This window comes from Malaya genurostris, chromosome 3 (genome assembly GCF_030247185.1).
Source record: "Malaya genurostris strain Urasoe2022 chromosome 3, Malgen_1.1, whole genome shotgun sequence".
Taxonomy (NCBI): Eukaryota; Metazoa; Arthropoda; class Insecta; order Diptera; family Culicidae; genus Malaya; species Malaya genurostris.
In genome coordinates, this window is record NC_080572.1 from 14,543,739 (window position 1) to 14,565,629 (window position 21,891).

At 36.4% G+C, this 21,891-nt stretch overlaps 2 protein-coding genes across 2 annotated transcripts in view; both read left to right on the plus strand.

Moving 5' to 3' along the window:
* The window catches only part of LOC131436528 (exostosin-1), a 300,468-nt gene extending 283,169 nt beyond the window's left edge, over nucleotides 1-17,299 (plus strand). Inside the window, exons 9-10 of the mRNA XM_058605277.1 lie at nucleotides 3,426-3,497; nucleotides 3,950-17,299. Of these exons, the coding sequence (XP_058461260.1) occupies nucleotides 3,426-3,497; nucleotides 3,950-4,058 (181 nt within the window). The 3' untranslated portion in view covers nucleotides 4,059-17,299. The remainder of the gene's footprint in view (nucleotides 1-3,425; nucleotides 3,498-3,949) is intronic.
* A 2,847-nt stretch (nucleotides 17,300-20,146) lies between these two features.
* On the plus strand, nucleotides 20,147-21,242 carry LOC131436529 (glutamic acid-rich protein-like). The gene is made up of 2 exons (XM_058605278.1): nucleotides 20,147-20,303; nucleotides 20,364-21,242. Exon 2 carries the CDS (start codon nucleotides 20,394-20,396, stop codon nucleotides 21,093-21,095), a length of 702 nt encoding a protein of 233 aa, XP_058461261.1. The 5' UTR covers nucleotides 20,147-20,303; nucleotides 20,364-20,393; the 3' UTR covers nucleotides 21,096-21,242.
* The last annotated feature ends 649 nt before the right edge of the window (nucleotides 21,243-21,891 follow it).

Here is a 21,891-nt window from a genome sequence, read left to right on the forward strand (position 1 = left end):
AATTACTCAGAAACTGTTTCGACTTTTTCATGTATTTCGCCGCGGCAGCTTGGGTCATTATGGGACCTTTTGGGTGCAAATACAAAAAACTTGCTTCGAAACACGAAGCGTACGTTGAGTTGTAAACAATAGTCAGCTGATTTATTCTCGCATTGCATGAAGAACAATGCTGCCCTCTGTGTTAAAAAAATAACACAACAATCCACTTTACCGAACGTGGACCAAGTGTTAACCATCCGCCAGGTGTTGCAAAAGTGCCGCGAATACAATGTGCCCATACATTGCTTATTCATCGATTTCAAATCAGCCTACGACACAATCGATCGAGATTCCGGACAAACTGATACGATTGGTCAAGGCTACGATGGATCGAGTGATGTGCGTTGTCCGAGTATTGGAGTCCCTTCGAAACTCGCAGAGGGTTACGGCAAGGTGATGGCCTTTCGTGTCTGCTATTCAACATTGCTTTGGAGGGTGTGATAAGAAGAGCGAGAATAGACACGAGCGGCACGATTTTCAGAAAGTCCGTCCAGTCCCATTACGAGTTCTGATTGGCGGTGATGAAATCGAAATGGTCGACCAGTTCGTGAACTTGGGCTCATTGGTGACTGCCGATAATGACACTAGCAGAGAAATTCAGAGACGCATATTGTCAGGGAATCGTGATTACTTTGGACTGCGCAGGACGCTTCGATCGAGCAAAATTCGCCGTCGTACTATCTACAAAACGCTGATTAGACCGGTTATCCTATACGATCACGTGATATCCTACATAATTTTTCGTATCTCTCTTGAACACTGACGATTATGGGTCGTTTGTTGGTCCTGCAAAGCGAAAAAGGCTTGTTGAGATGGCTACGCAATTCACTCAAGTATCTGAGTTTCAAATGCGGGATGATGTAACTATTGCACTTTCATCCTACGAGACAGAACCTCATAAGATGGATGATGCAGTTGGGATTTCAACCGCCATTGACAACTCAGGTTCTGAAAATTGTCAGTCATCAACTATCTCGGACGAGTTGACTAGTGCTGGTGTCACGAATAAAAGATTCAGTTTTATCACTGACAACTAGTTTGATAAAAGACAGGATTCGTTCTAGGGCTGCATCCAAATATGCCAGCTACTGGCACACCTTGCAAACTTGCGCTCAGACAACAGCATTTTATCAGATTGTTAAAATGTTTATTGCATTTTTCTAAGCATCATTGCAGGATTCTGGTCAGAAATCTGGATGTACATTGCAAACAGAGATGTCTATCTCCTCTGTGTGACGAAGAGCAAGCAAACTTTCTCCCCTCGCACTGACAACTTCAACGAGAGCTCTTCTCTTCCACATTTATACACCACTGTTGTATAAAGTGTGCACGCATCATGAGTGCGTTTGTTTATTTCCTTTTACCTCTTGCACTGAATCGCACCGAAGTGCTAGAGCATTAGCTAATAAATTCTCTGAGGTGGATGCAGATACTTTCACAGAGGTGTACACGCCGGTGAGCACTCTGCTGTATGGTTTGCGTAGAAAAAGCGTGGACACGCAAAATCAGCAAAATAAAACAATTTATCGTAAAATTTTCGGTTTTCCTTGCAAATTTTTCATAGCAAGGCCAGATCTACTCTCTATTAATTGAAGTTCACAGAAGTGTTCGCTCACCATCACGTGCCAGTGGTCACTTGGGTGTATTTAGACGAGAGCGCGTGTGAGCGATTCATGCGAAGAGAATGTGTTTCACTCGCGCCAGCTGCTTTAACCACAAGCACACACTCAAATGCTGTCTATTCGACACTGAGAAGAAGTGCGCTTTCCTCTTTGTGCGGTGCTTCGTTTTTTGCATCCTCGGTGTGGACAAGAATCCTGCTCCAGCGTGTATCACTCTGGTGAAATGCCATCTCTGATTGCAAACTCAACCCGGGTTTTTGGTTCTCCATTCATGATTGAATCTGTGTGTAATAAGCTTTCATTGAAGGATATTCTATCGTTTCTCGCCCTATATGAAAAGGAGTAATAGTCAGAGGGGTCCATAGTTCTTCCAGGAGTGAATTAATCCCTGTTTATGCCCTAAAGGTTTTAGTAGATTGTTTGGCATCCCTTATGTGGTGCCAAATTTTCTTCTGTTCGTACATATTGCGAATCAATCTGCATTCTTCCATGAAAGCAGAATGGTGTCGCTTTTGTAAAATCTCTTAATCCTCTCGGAGGTTGGATGTTTTATTAAATGTGCATTTTGGCACCTACAGATCGTTGTTTTTTTTTGTTTTGTGCTGTTTTCTGACCTTACCCACTCCAGATTTCTCTTCCAGTTTGTTAACCAGCAGCATTTGCGGGAAGTTTAGTTTTCTGTTTTAATTGGAAGAGAGGTGCAGTTGAAGCGCATCAAATGCTTGTGGATGTTTAAAGTAATAATGCTTCAATTGATAAATCATGTAGGGAATGGTTTCGACGTTTCAAGAATGGAGACAGGCCTCGCTCTGGACAACCAAAAAAATCGAAGACAAACAGATGGAGGCATTACTCGATAAAAATCCAAGTCAAACGCAAGAGGACCTTGCAGAATTATCGAAAGTGACTTGACAAGCAGTTTCTGTACGATTCAAATCCATGGGAATCACTCAAAAGCAAGGCTGTTGTGTGCCTCATGAACTGAAACCGAGAGACATTGAAAGGTGATTTTACACTTGCGAGCAGCTGATTCAAAGGAAACAAAGAAAGAGTTTTTTTACATCGAATTGTTACTGTGGATGAAAAATGGATATTCTATGATAACCCCAAGAAGAAAAAATACTACACTATGTCCGGCCATTTATTGCCATCGTCCTCAACATCAACACAAAAGTCGAATATTCATGGTTCGATAGTCATGTTGTGCATCTGGTTAGACCAAAAGGGTGTTGTGTACTATGAGCTGCTACAACCAGGCGATACTAGAATGGGCTGATAAAGTTTTTCCCCTGCTTGATAACGATCGGCCGCAAAGACCGAATCAATTTGTACTCCCAATCGGTTTTTACGAATTGCATCGTATGCAGAGTTCGGTTACCTGTAAAATTCACAATTATAGAGTTCTGCAATTTATTTTTTAACATGAAGGTCCGATATTGTTTTGGCCTGACTTGGCATCCTTTCAATATCCGTATACTACCTTGGAGTATCATCACGAAGAGATATTGCAAAATTTTACGTTTTGATGGAAGAAAATTTGCGAAAGATGCATCACTAAGCAACCTAATTGAGTATTGAATGTAAAAAAATGAAAATTTAACATATTTAAGTTAAGCTCACTCAGGAGTACTCATAATTAACAATGCAGCTCTTATGCGTATTGATATTGATTGATTGATTAACATATTAAAGTATATTATGTTAGTAATCTGTTTAACTATGTATCGTTAATCTCATTATTATTATTTTTTTTTCGTTCATCAGATCTCCATGGAACGATCCAGATCATTTCATTCAACGACAAAGTTGTCTGAATACGTTTGCGGCTGTTTTTGGGTAAGTATTAGGTCCCAATTCACGATAACGTTTTCTTTGAATAGTATGAACTCTTGATACACACATCACATAGGACGCATGAAAAATTGCGAAAGTTTGTGATGAAGGGTGAATTCGAAATTTGTTGAAGCACAGTTACTAAGCTATAAACTCTCGTGTATTTATTAGACAAACATCAAACTTGCAGAGTAGTTCTATACATGTATTCAATTCAGTTAACGTACATTGGATCAATTATAGGCGGATGTTTGACAATCTGTCTTAGGAGTATGATGCTACCAGATTGATATTGTTTTCAGGAAATTCATTGGTATTTCGGTATTCATTAGAACGAGAAAAAAAAACTACAAGGGATAACCTTATGTGGTATACCAATCTAAGTCAAAAACAATAATAACCTAAGCCAATGCCGGATTTATTACTAAGTGACTGCATTTTTTGTCTACTTTCAGCTACATGCCGCTGTTACGGTCCAATCTCCGCCTGGATCCGGTGCTGTATCGTGATTCAGTATCCAACCTAAGGAAAAAGTACCGTCAAATCGAACTAGTCGGCAGCTAGCGATTCGTGTACGTTTACTAGAAGGCGTACTTTCCGTTCTTTTCTAGAATTCGATTCTTATTTCGAAAACTTACTATCAATGAGTGGCACCGATACACCCACTAACTAACCAGAAAGGGAAAAGAAAGAAAAATTATCGGTGATCGAAATCAGAGACGCAACAAAGAGCATCAAAATTAGTTCAATATCTTCATCTGAGTAATTTCGACACAAATGGTAGTAAGTCCCAGTGGTGCGATTTCCCGAACACAAAACAATGTGACATTCTCATTCTCTGCCTAGCAGAAATCGTGAGGAAGTTTAAAAGATGCCTAGAAAAATAAAAAAAGGAGTATTTTGTAATTAATCGTAACTTTTATTTTGTGTAATTTCAATTAAAATGTTAGGAATTTTTAACAACAGTACCATCAGAAGCAATGTTTCGATAAGTGAACAGGATAAATATTAGGAGATACGAACCACACAGAAACACTCAATCTGTACAGTGTAAATCAATTGAACATTGAGACGATAGTTGTTTGTTATACGTAAACAAATACTGACATGATGCTACGGAGGTCATATGGAAAAATTTCGCTTTCGAAATATTTTATTATTGTTGTAAATAGCATACTGTAGGCCAAAAGCAAGAAAATCAAGCATCTTAAGGAACTTAACTAAATAGATACTCAGTCATATACATTACGCATACAGACGGTGCCGGAAGTTACGGTTTTAACTGCAAGGATGTCGAGTAGAACGAATTATATCAATAATGGAAGATCGCCATTTTCGATAAAAACGGTATCGGGTAGTTAGGTTGATTGATCGATGAAGACGGAATTCTGGAGTAATAGTGAAAGTTACTACAGTATATTTGTTATGTAAGTGTAAGTTAAGTAAAATATTGATTGAGATTTTATACACGGAACTGTACGGCAATAGAAAACGATGTGGACAGAGAAAAACAAACGCATTAAAAATCAAGAAGAAAATCATGAACTTCTGTTAATATTTTTCAAATTAATAATTCGGCATTCAAATTTTATTTGATCGTTTTACGATCTGACTGATTAGGATTGTACTCGCAGAGAAATCTAGAGAATTTGGGAGAACAAATTGAACATCGCAAAATAATGTCCATAGCATCTACACGTTAATGTTCCTTGTTTTATTGTTGATGTTAATTGATTACCATTATAACAAAGTTTACTGAAATATTGCAATTGTACTCCAATCTGTCTTTGTTTCTATTAGAAGAAAAAAAACTTCGGTAATGCATTGTTTTATTGACTTCTCCTTTCACTGAGTTCACTCTATAAAAAATTCTTCAAAATCTGGAGCATTGCGTATTTCGTTCACTACTTATAGATTTCTTCAGTATCTAAATCAATCATCAATCTGAATCGAGAAAAAAACTGTGTCAAACGACTATCATAAAAACATATTTTCTATCAAATTCGTGCCAATTGTTGTGTTTAAACAACAATAATAAATCCACTTTTGATCTGAAATAAACAAGTTGTATGTGTATATAACAGTATTTAGGTGAAGCAATAACGTCTATGTTGTCACATGTATTAAACGAAGTAATTGAAAAAGATTTGTCATTAGATTGTGTTCCAAATTGACTCTTTGAATTTATCATTCTATTTTTGTTAGTAGTCGGAATAGTATTCTGACAACACATAATCAAATATATAAGAATATATTCCAGGGTATTTACACTAAATATTATTTTGTTTCTGTCCAAATGAAAAGTATAGCATTGCTCTAGGACAGGACCAGACAACTGGCTTCTTTATTTTAAGCGGAAACAGTAGAAAAGATAATAAAGAGTTATAATCTGTAGATCTAGAGTTCTACATTTTTTCGAATTGTTGCAAAACAATGCTTTGCACTTCATATTTAATTTAGAGGTTATAGTAAACAGTTATTAACTGAAACATTGGGCTGGGGTCCACTAGGAGTCTATTTTACTAAATTATCCTATCAATTTCCGTCTAGCTTCGAATAAAAGTTTTATTTGGAATGTTTTTTCTTCCATGTTATTGATTGTTTTTCAGGATTATAAGAACAATGATAAAAATCAACTATTGCGCAAATCCGTTGATATTACAAGGTTAATAACAGAGATAACATATATCGGTATATTGAATACATAGTAAAAAACGAGCTTAATCCACCTAGCACTGAGATGATACCTTTTTTATCAATGTATTTTTTGCGGTACTTTCTTCGGTGTTTTAGTTTTCATGACATTATTCTAATGTCCGTCGTTTTAAGTGGCAATTTGCGATTTTAATCACTCATTACTCTGTAATGTCGAAACTGCAAATCTAAAAGTGTAACAATCGAACACTTTGGAGTTTACGGTAATTTAAGGTACTTCCAGAGCCGGTATTCAGGAACCAGCATAATCCAAACGGCCATATGACGAATAAATTGCAATATTTTTGAGTCCAATTTTAAAGCTTTTCGGGATTGTCATCTTCGGAAGTCAGAATTGGATTTATTTTAATTTGAATTTTTATGTTTGAAATTCGATTTGGCTTTTTTTGAGAAAACGATTGAGCTTTGAGAAACGATTCGATACTGGAACCGGAATTCGAAATTCGGTGTAGCCGAAGTCAGACAAATTCATCTGAGTAGCTGTATAGTTAACATTTGTTTCAAAATGTTTGAAAATCAATGTAGACATCTTTGAGGAATCGTAGTGCGAATTGAATTTTTGGGTGCCTTCCGAAACGAAAACTAAATACAACCAAAAATGAAATAAGTTTATTTGGTTATCGACTATCCAAATCTGCTACCCCAAAAACCTGATTAATTTATGTGAAATAGACATTTTCATACTAATCACCCTGTATCCCCGAAACCGGAAGTTTGATCTGACTGAAAAGCAAGATGTCTTATAGAATCTAAAGACTTTTCATTTGAATCTTAGATAATTCTTAGACTTAATTTGAATCTTAAAACGGTTCAGCCATTTACGAGAAAAATGAGTTACACAATTTTAAATTCATTCCATACGTCCTCCTGTAGCTCCGGAACCAGAGGTCGGAACCAAACGTAATTTAGGAACCTTGTTTGGGAGCATATAACTTTTCATATAAATCTGAGTTTGTAGAAAACGGTTGAGTCATCTCCGAGAAAATTGAGTGAAATTATTTGTCACACACGCATTTGCTGATCTCGACGAACTGATTCGAATGGTATATGGGTGTTATGTTCTTCCAGCATTTATTGCTGTAAGTAGTTTAAATCAATATAATTATGGAATTGCTTTCAACTCGAAAATTCTGCCATCATCTTGTTTACATATGGCATATTCGAACGATTATGTTGCCAAAAACGTGATTAATCCACCTAGCAGTGAGATGATACCTTTTTTTTTATCAATTCGCATGTGTTTTTTGCATGAATATTCTTCGGTGTTTAAGTTTTCATTACATTATTTTAATTACCGTCGTTTTAAGCGACAATTTGAGATTGTAATCACTCATTACTCTGTAATGTCGAAACTGCAAATACAATCGAATTTAAATTTAGAAGTGTGATAATCGATTAAACATGCCATGATATGTAAGTTCCACTTTAGAGTTTACGGTAATTTATGGTACTTCCAGAGCCGGTATTCAGGAACCAGCATAATCCAAACCGATTCGTATGGCCATATGACGAAAAAATTACAGTTTTGAGTACAACTTTGAAGATTAATTTGATAAAATTCATTAATTTTTGTATGTATGTATAAAACTAATTAATTTTGTACATAAGTTTAATTCAATTTAAATTTTTATTTCTGAAATTTGATTAGGCTTTTTTGAGAAAACGATTGAGCTTTGAGAAACGATTTTATACTGGAACCGGAATTCTAAAATCGGTATGGCCGAAGTCAGATAAATTCACCTGAATAGCTGTTTACATTTGTTTCAAAATATTTGAAAATCAGTGAAGACATCTTTGAGAAATCATAGCATGAATTAAATTTTTAGGTGCCTTCTGAATCGACAACTGAATACCACTAAAACTGAAAAAAGTTAATTTTTTTTATCGACTATCCAAATCTGCTAACCCGATAAACCTGATTAATTTATGTGGAATAGACATTTTTATACTTATCACTCTGTATCCCCGAAACCGGAAGTTGGATCTTGAAACTTTTCATTTGCATCTTAGACGATTCTTAGATTTCATTTGAATCTTAGATTTGTTCAGCCATCTACGAGAAGAATGAGTTACACAATTTTGACTTCGTTTCATATATCATCCTGTAGTTCCGGAACCAGAGGTCGGAACCAAACATAATTCAGGAACTTTGTTTGGAAGCATACGAGTTTTCGTATGAATCTGAATTTGTAGAAAAGAAATTTTCAGAGAAAATTGAGTGAAATTATTTGTCACACACGCATTTGCTGACCTCGACGAACTGATTCGAATGGTATATGGATGTTATGTTCTTCCAGCATTTATTGCTGTTAGTAGTTTAAAACAATATAATTAAAAAAAAATCTGCCATCATCTGGTTTATTTATGTCATATTCGAACGATTATGTTGCCAAAAACGAGCCGTGCTAAAATCGGTCCGAGGCAAATTGTCATGAAACAGGATGCTGTACACAGTCTTTTTGGTACTTAGAAACAATTGTATGTAACAGAATAGAAAATCGTGTTTTCCGTTGCTCCCAAGCATTGCTTTGTCATACAGCGCTCAAAACTCCTACTGCTGGGATAGGGGGAAAAGTCGTTTACACAAAAATTTCGATATCTCCGTTAAAAATGGACGGATTTTAACAATCTATGGCTTGTTGAATAGGTATTATCGTGCGGAATTTAAGTCTGAAAACATATTCTGTTTTCAAGGTCAATTGTGACAGATACTGTCAAAAAACTGAAAATTTTGACATAAAACTTCGAATAACTCAAAAAGTAAACATCCGATCTCAAAACCATTCAATAGCATTTTGGGTGACGGGGAGAACTTTCATTTGCGACTAGTTTGATCAAAATCGGTCCAGCCATCTCTGAGATCTCGACCTCTTAGTTGACAACACACATACAGACACATACACACACGGTTATTTGCTCAGTTCGTCGAGCTGAATCGATTGGTATATAACATTCGGCCCTCCGGGCCTCGGAAAATTTTTCTAAAGTTTGAGCGAATTCTATACCTTTTTATATATCTATAAAAAAAGGTAAAAACACACACTAAATAGTTCAAACAATAAATTAACATTTTTCTCGGTAGCCGGCTGCTCAGATCAACCAATATAATTAATTAATAATTTTAATAAATAATTAAAATAATAAAGAGGAAATAATAAAGAACCAATAAAAAATAGTTTTTATTCCTTACGCGATAGCATTGCAAATTTTTCTTCGGTGTCCTCGAATAAGAGCTGTGAACCAAGACTTTCCGGGACTTCAATATAGGATATTGTTGAAACGTTCACTCGGAAAATCAGTGAGTTTAGTGGTGCATCTGAGCATCTTGAAACCGGAACATACGGAGTCGCGCGCGAATAATAGCAATACTGAAATTTTTTCTAACAAATATCCTTCTCCCGTGACACTTGTGGAGTGCGCAGTAGTATATACGGCCTCTAGTAACAACAAGTGTGGGACTAACATCCCTTCTCATTCCTTAGACGATCTACGTTCGGGCCTGGCCGACGCCGGTACTGATCCATGAATTCTGGGATTACTAGAAGATGTACATTGAAGGATGATTTACTATTCCCAGGTCGGATCATTTAGAAACTCCCTGTACAATCCCGATCAGTAACTGAGTAGCAACCAGGGGTGGTCGCTCAAGCTCAAGCTATAGTAAACAGTTATTAACTGAAACACTTAGTATCTTTCAAATTAAAATCAAAAGAAACCATTGCTGGCGATCCTGACAACACTTTTATTGGACCCTGCAGCAATCTTAATTGCAAATTCGAGTACTAGTTTATACCAATTTCAACTAATCGTGAGCTGGTCCAAAACTGACTATAAATACGGATGTATAATTGTCTGGTTCTGTCCTAGGCAATGCTTGACTTGTTTGAGATATCAATTAGACATCAAATTATTAGAAAGATATTTCTGTATTTTACCTTATAACTGAAATTCTTTAATCTTGCCTACTATCGATTGACTCAAACGGTTGAAAAGGATATCCGGGGATAAAAATAGAGTTACAAGCAGGGCTTTTTGTCACCTCTCTATGGGGCACGCTAGTGCACAATTTTTTGCACCCCTTCCACTATGTGTTTAGGGGAAAATATTAAAGTCATTTCTTGGTTCATTGCTTAAAAATAAAATATTTTTGTAAAAAACCTGTTTTAATCCACCTAATGGTATAATGATGCCTTTCTCATTTTCATATTCTCCTGTATATCACAGCAGAAATTCCTCGAAATACAACAATTTAAAAAAGTTCAGAAAATAGTTTTGAACATTTCTGTTGCATAATACTACTACATTGATACATTACATTTGAATTTAAGTTAGTGAAAATCTATTCAATCACATGTGAGAAAGTGAAATGAGCTCCATTTTATCATATTGGGTTATTATTGCCGGTACTTCCGGAACCGAAAGCTGAATATCGGTATACTGACATTCGGTTCATTCAAGCATGCACTAATATGACCTACACATTTTGGCATAAACTACCGCTAATCGGACTTGGATAAAATTTAGCAAATCATTTATGGGACTATCAATGGTTTATTTGGTTACAGAGTCTCATGATCTGCAAACTAGCGAAAATCACTTGCCTCCCTATCTCCGGAACCAGGGGTTTGATCCGAATGAAAATTGGCATTTAGTCTATTCGTCTGTAAACGAGAATGGGAATTTTTATTCGTACGAATGATGTTCGAATACACGTATCGTTCGTAACTTAACTGGCATACATTCTAGCGTTTCGCATATGGTTAATCACAATAATTAGAGTGATTTCATCATGGCTTAGCATTTCACTATTTTGTGGCTAACGAATCACGTTCGAATTCAATCGAGTGTAAACAAGAATGGTTTATTCGTATTCGTTTGAAAGTATCCATTCGTCGTGTGGTCGATATTGCCGTAAACAAGAATGAGGGTGATAATTAATCATGAGTCCACATACTTCATAGGGTGAAATATGTTTATTGGTGGCTTTTTTTAGTAGAAGTTTTAAGTTCATCTGTGAAAATCCCTTTTTGCATTCTCTCTTCATTCTTAAATGATATTGATAATTGCTTGATTAAATATATTTTAGAGCACACGAAGGCATTCTAAAGATTTTTTTCTAATTTTTGTCAGAAAACAATTTTCTTAGAAAAAAATTGTAATCAATTTTGGACCGCTCGATTGTCGGATCGATTGAGCGCGATATCGGTCCGATTCGTGTTTACGTCCTTCAGTTACATCTGTGACATTACCCGCCCGCCTTTTTGTAGGTAAAAGCATCCCAATCCTGTAGTTTTAACTGCGAGTACTAAATCTCAGAAAAATTAAAATTATTTTTCCTAAATGTACAACTGATCTAAGTATCCACTCTGTATTTTGAACATTTTTACACAGTTAAAGCAGTTTTTAGATTGACTCTAATTTTAAAGTATCTGTAAATATTTCTAATGAATATTGTTTTAAAGCCAAAATATGTAGATTAAAGATAATTTATGCAACCGCAAAGCAATTGAGAAAAGAATGTGCGAAGGTGAAACAAGATGATTTCTAATGCAAGAAGAATTACAAACTGAGTTTTGTGCACAAGAGAAACAGAGAAGTAGAACGATAGTTGAAATAAAAAGAAAGTTGACGTTTGATACGACTAGGCTATTATACTGATTAAACTAATTAAACTAAACGTAGTTAAACTGAAATGGAATATACAACAACTGAATATCTGAGGAGTTTTGATTTTAAAAATCGAAAAACATTTATTACGAAATGACCTGTGAAAGATTAAAGGAGATGATGCCTAATTTCGACTCAACGACAGGAGTCCAGTAAGCTATTAAAAAATGGCCATAAAGCGCGTGCTAGAAGATAAGAAAAGCAAAACAAATACACTGGACGTCTTCCAATCAGCCGTCTTTTAGTTGAATTTACGATAGGTGCTTTGAAAGTCTTAAGCAACCATGACAAAGAGAATGAACAAACACTCTAAGCAGACCCTGCAAGAAACGTGGGCAGCTGACCATGCAACCGAATCAATCCAATCAATTCAAATCCATATCCATACCTTGAAGTTACAACAAGGTTGAAACTAATACTGCAATAACTGAGTAGCAACACCTAACCTAACCTATAGAAAATTGGAACCAAAAGCATAAAACTGTATCAAATGTGTAGAACCCAGTGTACCAATTCACTCAAAGTGAGATTCGTGCTTAACTGCTTAGAACTGTAGAGCGAATAATCAATGTATTTCAAACTATCAAACCATCACCGAAATTGTTGTTTAGATGGTTAGAAACTAATTTAAGCAAACTGTAATAATCAAGAACAAACTACTTTTGATACTTTTCAATGTTCCCTAATTGGTACTGATTGAAACAGGGATTTTGTCGAAAGGAAACGACCAGACCAAAATTCATCCCATCACCAATTTTCGCTTCACTCCCTTCACCCAATATTGCGTAGCAAAGCAACTTTATGTTAAAGAACGCAAACAATATCATCGAACAGAATTGATTCCATTTTGACACCCAACTGGTCTTATTAGCTCCATCTTTTTTCCAGCATTTCATCGAACTCTTTCTCGTTTCGCCTGAACGACTACTGACCAGGACACAAAAAGAGGCGGAAAAAGTTCGGTTTTGATTGATTGATTGATTGTGGCATACTCGTTTTTTTCGTTCATTGTGTTAACCTTCTCACTGTGATCCAACCATCATTGCACCGCTACAACATAATCCGATTGATCAATTCAAGCGGAAAACATAATTACATAAAAACGCAATTTATTTCACAAATCTACCCCGTGCTGTCGTCTGTCACCATTCGGAACGCGCCAAATTGCGCAGGGCTCCGAATGCGGTTCTTTTTTGTGCCACTGTTCAGGTAGTTGGCTGTATGGTTGCAAATGCCATTGCTTGGAGTTCGCTTTTCTGGAGGTGGATGGTTTAACGTGACGCTGAGGAAAATCCATTTAATACATTAATTTTTTTCAAATCGCATTGCCATGTTTAAAATAGTTGTATAAATTTATTTAATTTTTTTATATACACTGAGGTCTCTTTTAACGTGGGGAATACGTATGTCAAAAAAGCCGCGTAAAAAAGACCCCAGTGTATTACCCATTTTTAGTTGGGTTGACGAATGAAGTATATTTTACTGTTACTTTCGGAATTACATTAATAGTAAATATATGAAAAATTATTTAGTTAAAAGAGAAAAATGTCACCCTTTGTCCCGGATGTTAGTCCCATTCAGCGCAAATTATATTAAGGTAATACCAGAACAGCCGAAGAGTCGTTTTTTGGCAGCAAGTTGTATGACCATATGGAACTGAAATCCGAGTAGGACAGACCGGGGCTGGTTGGCCGTGTTTTGATCTCGGAAATTCTATATTCTTTCTGGTTAGACTTTTTTTTATAAACGGTTTGTAAATGTAAAATGTTTAGCTGTATTAATTTCATAAAATATTGGAATCATATTCTTATCGATGATTTCTAACTTTTAATGATTCTAATCTCTTAATTCTATTTGTTAATAATTTTAAATTATTTTTGTTACATATTTCTCATTAACATTTTCCCTTGGAATCTAAATTAGTATTCCGCATTCCGTTAAAAAACGGTTAACATTTCACCAATATTCAAGTGTTAAATTAAATTAAAAAAGTTAAATTTACAATTCGGCCAACCAAAACCTAGTGCCGAAAACAGAACCTATTTACGTTTTGCCTTTCTCATATAGAAAAGTTATGCAATCGCTGTGAAAACCGACTATACAACCGAGGCCCGGAGGGCCGAGCGTCATATACCATTCGACTCAGTTCGTTGAGATCACAAAATGTCTCTCTGTGTGTGTGTGTATGTGTGACAAATAATGTTACTCAATTTGCTCAGAGATGGCTGAACCGATTTTCACAAACTAACTACAAACGAAAGGTCTTAAGGTCCCATACAAACTTCCTGAGTTTCATTTGGATCCGACTTCCGGTTCCGGAATTGTAGGGTGATATGCACCAAAAAAGGAAAAAAATAGTCACACATGTTTCTCAGAGATGGCGTGACCGATTTTCACAAATTTAGATACAAATGAAAGGTCTAATGGCCTCATACAAATTTCCTGAATTTCATTTGAATCCCACTTCCGGTTTCGGAATTACAAGGAAATATGTGCAAATTTATTAAAAAATGCGCACTCAATTTTCTCGGAACTTTCTAAACCAATTTTCACAAACTAAGAAGCAAATGAAAGGTCTTGGAATTCTTTAAAGAGTCTTCGAAAAAATGATCCAGATCCGACTTCCGATTCCGGTATTACAGTGCGATTAGTGGAAATTTTCAATTTCATGAATATTTTTTCACAAACGATCGTGAAACGAGCACATTTATATAAAACTTACTGCTAAATTCATCTAGTTGGCAAATCTTGTATGTATACATTGTGAATATATAAAACTACTTTGGGACTACTAGCCCCCGGTTTCCGCTTCCGAAAGCACCGATTATAGTGAAGTAAATCTCCAAAAAACGGAACTCAATTCGATTTCTCAGCAACGGTTAAGCCGATTTTGATGAATCATGATTCAAATTAAAGCTCTCATTGTCGTTAAATATGCTGTGCAATTTCATCCTGATCCGACCTCCGGTTCCGAAATTATAGTGCGATGAGTGTCCATATGGACGGTACGTGCGGCTTTGTCCGTTCGCAGCGTGCTTTGTTCAACTTCGTATAGCGTGCAGGGTTGCCATATTAAAATTTATAATTTTCTGGTGAAAAAAATATAAATTTTCTAATTCTTTTATTCAATTTGTACCTACTTGTTAGTGTTATAACGATGCTTTTCTATAAAAGTACATTTATTGCTTTTCTCATATAGAAAGTTTATGCAATCTCTTGAAAAATTGACTAGTGTGAATTAGCCAAGAGGGCTAAGTGTTCTATATTATTCGACACAGTTCATCAAGCTGGGCAATGTACGTGTATGTGTGTGAGGATGTGTCAAATAATATCACTCATAAAATAAAGTATCTCATAGTCCCAAAGGTTGCTATTGAATTTCATCATGCTTTCATATGGTAAAGTGTGTTTAAAATTACACACCGTCATTTAGAGCGACGGTGCAAAAAGAGGAATTTTAGATTTGGCTGAAAACTGATTCAATTTGTAGGCTATATTAGTTATTTACTAAACGAACCGACTTCGACTATACTGGTTACAAGTAATGAAAATAGTGATCAAAAACTCTACAACGAGATTCACTCAATTTTCTCAGAGATGATTTGATCGATTCCCACAAACTTTGGCTCAAGTAAAAGTTCCCATCGTCTCATAGGTTGCTGTTTAATTTCATCCGGGTCCGACTTCCGGTTCTAGATCTATAGGGCGAAGAGTGTTCAAGCATTTAGTGCGACGATGCAAAACAAAGTAAAATTCTTATTGATATAACTGTTTACAAATTGAAAAGGTTATATTAGTTTATACCCAAATAAAGTTTATTATTTTCACCCCGATTCTGCAATCCGACAGATTTGTGATACGAACGAATCTACACTTTCGTTCGAGTTCGAATTTGGCATTCTTTATTCCGTTCGACTTGTATGATTCGATCGACTCTCGTTCGGAAACACTTGAAATTTCGAACACTAACCATCAAAGCTGTCAACATTACTTACATGTTCTATATTATTTATATTATTAATTTCTTAGTAAACGAAACCGTCACACGAATTAGAACGATTCTAAACCGAACATAAGTTATACGTACGCAAGTCGATCAAGTAATGTTCGAAAATTTAACATCTCGAACGAATGATATTCGAGTTCATACCCAACTCGAACGGAATGCAGAATGGAAATTGCACATTTGATCGGAATATTTCGAATCGATCGACGTACAGAATAGGGGTGTTTATTCTAGATAGAGAACAAAATTTCTTGGCAGAATCATCCAGTGAAATTTTTGAAAATATAAATAATATGAGAAAGGCATCACTACACCTCTAGGTGGAATATGACAGGTTTTTCAATGCGCTCAATTTTCTCCAAGAAGGCTCAACCGACTTTCACAAGCTTAGGCTCGTTTGAAAGCTTCTCTTGGATTGTGGATAAACTTCGAAGGTCATTTAATATAGACGATGTTGGTCACCCTCAAAACGCCCAAACACCCTAGTAGGCTTGTTGGTAGAACAAAAATGCACGGCAAAGCAAAGTTTTGGTATTACATTACTTTTGTAAAATTTGGCCTTTCAGTTTCAACAGACTTCGCAACCGATTCATAGCGTACAGAATCAATGCAGAGCTAGTACTGCGATCCTACTGAAACTAAGAATCCTTCCAGAACATACTACAACTGGCTTGTAAGACCAGCGCCCTGTACGGCACAGTTACTTCTTATTCTTATTCTTCGTATTCTTCTTCTTTCTGGTTGGCGTTGTTCACATCGGGTAATCAAAGTTTGCATTCTTCAACATTTTACACTGTAAAAACAAAATCAATTGTCATTTCATCCAACCCCTGTGTCTGCGAGTAGTGAATAAATACCAATAGATACACACCCACTCAGATATCCTCTTGCACTATCGTTACACCTCACCATTACCGGCCAATACGTAGATGAATGCTCGCTCTCGTAATGCAAAAATAAACATAATCAGGTTATCGTCAGTAAATTGTACAACAACGTTTATCAGAGAACCGAGGGAGGAAATAAGATAAACAAAACTATCGTAAATCAACCGAACACAAATCACTGTGCTAATACCATCTAGAAATCTAGAAATGTCTTGCAGACGTTAACTTTCTGAGCCCGTTTTGGTGTAAAACTAACTGATAGCAGCCATATGAATGCAAACGAAACAAGAAAACTAGAATAATTGTAATATATTATTGCATTAACATACACGAATTGAACATTTTTTTTTACAAAGCAACAATTGACCGCGGAGGATTATTGAGCAATTTTGCTGATGTTAGTTGTGAGATGAGAGGAAATAGGACAAATCAATCACAAACCAAAAAAAAGCAGAGACGCAATATCGTGAAATTTTGCGCTCGAATTATTTGTATATTGTTATATGAATAAACAGAAAAATTACAAAAAAGACATTGATTTTTATTACTAATAAACAATAGTGATGTCGATTGTTAACTAGATCAAGAACCCATGAATACGATCCAAGCTCATACAAACTTCAAAAATAAACCTATGTACCTGAACCATACTGAAAATTCGTTAAAAATCTCGTAGCGTACGTTTTTGCACGCATGATGTTCAAGCACTTCACTACTCTTCTCACTTCAGTAAATGAATTTCACTTGATTCGACAGGGCTTAGTAGCACAGACTAACAGACATGACAGTATGAGTAAATTCTTATATAAAATAATTTTTCGTGATGCACTAGCTCCACCTATATTGTACTGCGCGAACTATTTACTATCTGTACACCCCTTGTGTTATGTAAAAGTTTTTTTACCAGTTGGTTTCCCCTCGTTTGTCAACACCGATCAGCTGCTTGCAGGGATGCCTGATTTCATCAAAATATTTGAAAATGAATCGTCACAATAAATTATTGGATTACGTTGATAATATATTTAACTTTTTCGCGATGTTTGAAGGTAACCATTTATTTGACTCAACGTTGTTCATCTAGACTATTTTTTATTGTTTTGGTAGTTTTCACCCGAAATTAAGTGGCGGCAGACCAGAAGCAAGTAAATATTGTAACAAAACGGGTTCGATTTTGTATTGCGTTGGAAGATGAGAAGTAGGCACAATTATGTATATAGTTTTGGCAATATGTTTTAAATCTGTATCCTGCATGAAATTCGCGTGGACGTATACAAATCAATACATTACAGGTAATTCTGTATGAATGGCAACTCTGTTGGTAAATGAAAAAAATAAACACAGTCTAGATGACAGACAGGATGTTTTTGATAGGGTAACGTGGTGCCATCATGACACATGTGAGTACTGTCCCAAATAAAGGAATATTCGAAATGACCGTTAAAATAATTGAAGAATCTAATTTGAGTGTCCTGTCTGTTAGTCTGTGTTAGTAGTTTAATTAGATTCACTGCACTTGAAAAACTAGACTCGAAATTGACCGACAGAGCACGGTAATGTACGGACCTCGTATTTCGCGATTTGACGGAATTGTAGCTTGATTTGCATCCAACACCAATGAATACTTGTTGCGATCTCTTTATTTTAGTCTATTTGTATAACGTCTGTCTCTAAGGTTGAAACTGTTTGATAGTTGTGGCGTCTGTTGTAGAATCCAATTCTATGCATAAGTTATTTACATTTCAAAAAATCCCTATTACGAAATAAAAGGTAAGTATTGCACGCATGAATTATCATTGTCTACAAGCTGAAACGCAAGAGTCCATAAGCGATTGCTACGCTGCTCAAAACGCAAAAGCAAAGTCTAGGCATTACATTCCTTTTGTGGAATTTGACCTTTCTGTTTCAAAAGACTTCACAGTCGATTTTTATTGTGCAGAATCATTGCATGGCTATTACAAGAATCCTACTGACACTATGAAGAAACCTTCCAGGTCGCGGCTCGAACATATGACAATTAGCATGTAAGACCAGCGCCGTATGCATTGAATCGCCAACCCGTATTACTTAATATTGTCAAGGCTACTTACTTAATATTGTTAGAGACTCAAAATGTCCACTTAGGTGAATTGTTACTTGGTGATCACTCACTTGGTGCTCTGTGTCTAAATCGCTACCTCTTTAAAATTCAATTGTTTCAGAAATATTAAGTGATTACAGTAAAACTTTTATATCAAGATCACTTTTTTATCAGTCCGCATGTGTTTTTCGCATGAATATTCTTCGACGTTTTAACGGAATTTCTGTGATGTACGAGAGGAACTAGTTCTAGTACTAGTTCGACCGGACTTTGGTATAACGCTACGTTCGTTGGATTATGCCTGGTCGCCTCTAACGTAGAAACCTACAAGACCTGCTAGCGTGATCTCTCGTTGATATCTTATTGACACCGAGCAGACAGAGCCTTTGTGCAATGCCATAGAGCAAGTATCTGGGATACTGGAACGTTGGTGGCACTGCTGAGCATCAATAAATGATTTCATGAAATTATTTTATTGAGCGCCAGCAGCCCGTAAAATTAATTAAATCAGCTACCGGTAATTCAAACATAGAGTCAGGAATCAGAATAAAATGACTCAAACGGCACGTTCCCCTGTGTACTTTAAATACATTGCCTGGAAGGATAAGATGAAAAATGCTGTCTTCGTGCCGAATGGTTGTGTTTTTGCTACAGAAATATAACATTTTGCTTCTTAGGGTCGATGTGAAAAATTGGCTCTGAATTAATCGCACCTCGTAAGCCTAGTAATGTGGTAGCTCGAGTAATGAAATGGTAAAGTTTCTCTACGACAATACCGATTTAGTTGAAGAAAATATCCGGTAACTAGATTTGAGCAATGCATGAAATTCAACAGTTAGTTACAGCATTATATTTCATCGCTTAGAAAACTCAAAAGTTTTGGCCAGATGAAGTACCGATTTCTGTGAGTGCGATTTGTTTTCCTTGGAGCAATAAAAAATATTCGAAACTTCACCCGATTTGCAGATAGACTAGCCGCAAGACAAACTTCACGGGAAGTTTTGAATGTGGTACAAAAATTAGCCGACATAGCAAAAACCGGAGCACACTGCAAACGATCACCGACTAAAGACTAACACCGACTGTGACAGTACCAGCGCCAGAACGGCATTCCCAACGATTGCCAACATCGGGTGAAATCGAAGGCAAAAACACCGACCGACGTCGAGAGGCGATAAAAGGGCATGGACAATCCAGGGGTAAACGTAATCGTTGCGGGAAAGGGCGTTTGAAACTCGGCTGACAAAGTAAGTTTTATCTTTTTGTTGTGCGGTTGGCTGATATAAATACAATGCAGCATTGCTGTGAATAGATCACAGTTTGGTTTTTGTTCGCGGTGCAATCTCATTCCTAGTTTTGCCTCGGTCTTGTGTCTGCTGGAGAACAGAAAGATTCTGGCGAGAAATTGCTCCGTTGATTGAACCACATTAAGTGCACGCAACTGGCTAAAAGGTGAAGTAAGTGTTTTTAACTAACTTTTGTGGACAGTAGCGAAAAAGTATAAATTTATTGTTCAGTTTGCAGACGCCATCGTCTCCGGTGCTATTATGAAGCACTTCTGGTTGATGGGCCTGCTGGCCCTTGTACTATTGGTTTCCATTACTTCCGCCAACAAGAAGGAGGAATCTTTCGAAGAAAGTGGTGGAAATGAACAGGGAGTTGAACATCACGGAAAAAAGGGCGGAAAGGCGGAAAAGGTTTACAAATCTAAAAACGGGTTGGAGAAAAAAGAGAAAGGTGATCACGCAAAAGAAGAACACGAGTCTCATTACGGCGAGGAAGGTGGCCACAAAAAGGGAAATCATGATGACGGCGAAGAATTTAAAAAGCATCACGAAGAGAAGAAAGGATCTAAGCATGGCAAACATGGTCACAAGAAAGGACACAAAAAGGGATCCAAAACAACGGGATACCATAAAAAGTCGCACAAGGATGACTACCACAAAGAGCACAAATTCTACGATGATCATCACAAGGAAGGCAAACATAAGAAATACGGCGATTTCCATGAACATCATGCCAAGGGCGCAGAAGAGCACAAGAAGGGAGGCCATCATGAATCCGCCCATAAAGAAGATCATTACTCAAAGAAAGGCCACGCGGATAAGGGCCATCACGACGATGATCATAAGGGGTGGAAGAAGAAGCACGGCCATGAATCACACTTCGCACACAAGGATGATTATGGCAAGAAAGGAGGTAAAAGTGGTGGCAGTGAGCATGGATTCAAGAAAGGGGATCATCACTAATCTTGAGGTTGTAACAGTTCTATGTTTGTTTTATAATTCATTCCAGTTTGAAAAGACATGTACTGTCAATGAATAGGTGTATTAGTCGTATTTTTTACTAGGCAAGACTAACGAAATATAGACTATAAATTGATATTTTTAGTAAAACTTTTTATTTACTCATTTATGCATAAATAATGAAATCATCTAAACAATTGCAAAATAAGTTAGTGAATTTCAACAAATCGTTCTAAAGAGTTATTTTACTCGATGACTAGACTGTTTGGTCCAGCATCCATCCAATACGCTTTTTTGAAGTAGAAGAGACGGTTAAGATAGTTGATGCTAGAGTAACGGCTCCAGTTGTCATCTCATATACTACAACCATTAGTTAGAGTGAAATCTGCTGTTTCTGTTCTATAGATTGACCTTAAGGGTAAGATAAAAATAGAAGCATTTGTTTCGAGTTTTCGCGTCGCTATAACAGCAGTATTGAACAACTATTTTCCCTGCGGTATTGCTTCTCAGAGTTACAGCAAAGATATTGTATTCGATTCTATCACAAATCGTTGATTGATTCGATTTTATCACAACTCGTTGATCGTTAAAACAATATTGTGACCTTATCAATTAGATACCTTATGGTACATTAGCCCTATTTCCGTCTATTTCTAATTCATACTCCCAGGTCCCTCCATAAAACGTGTTTGTGTATAAAGGTGCATGTATTGAACTTCATAAAAGAAATTTCCTCTTATATTTTTTAATTTGGCGGCTCTGAAAACGATTTGTGTTTAAGGCTCTGAAAATATCTGCT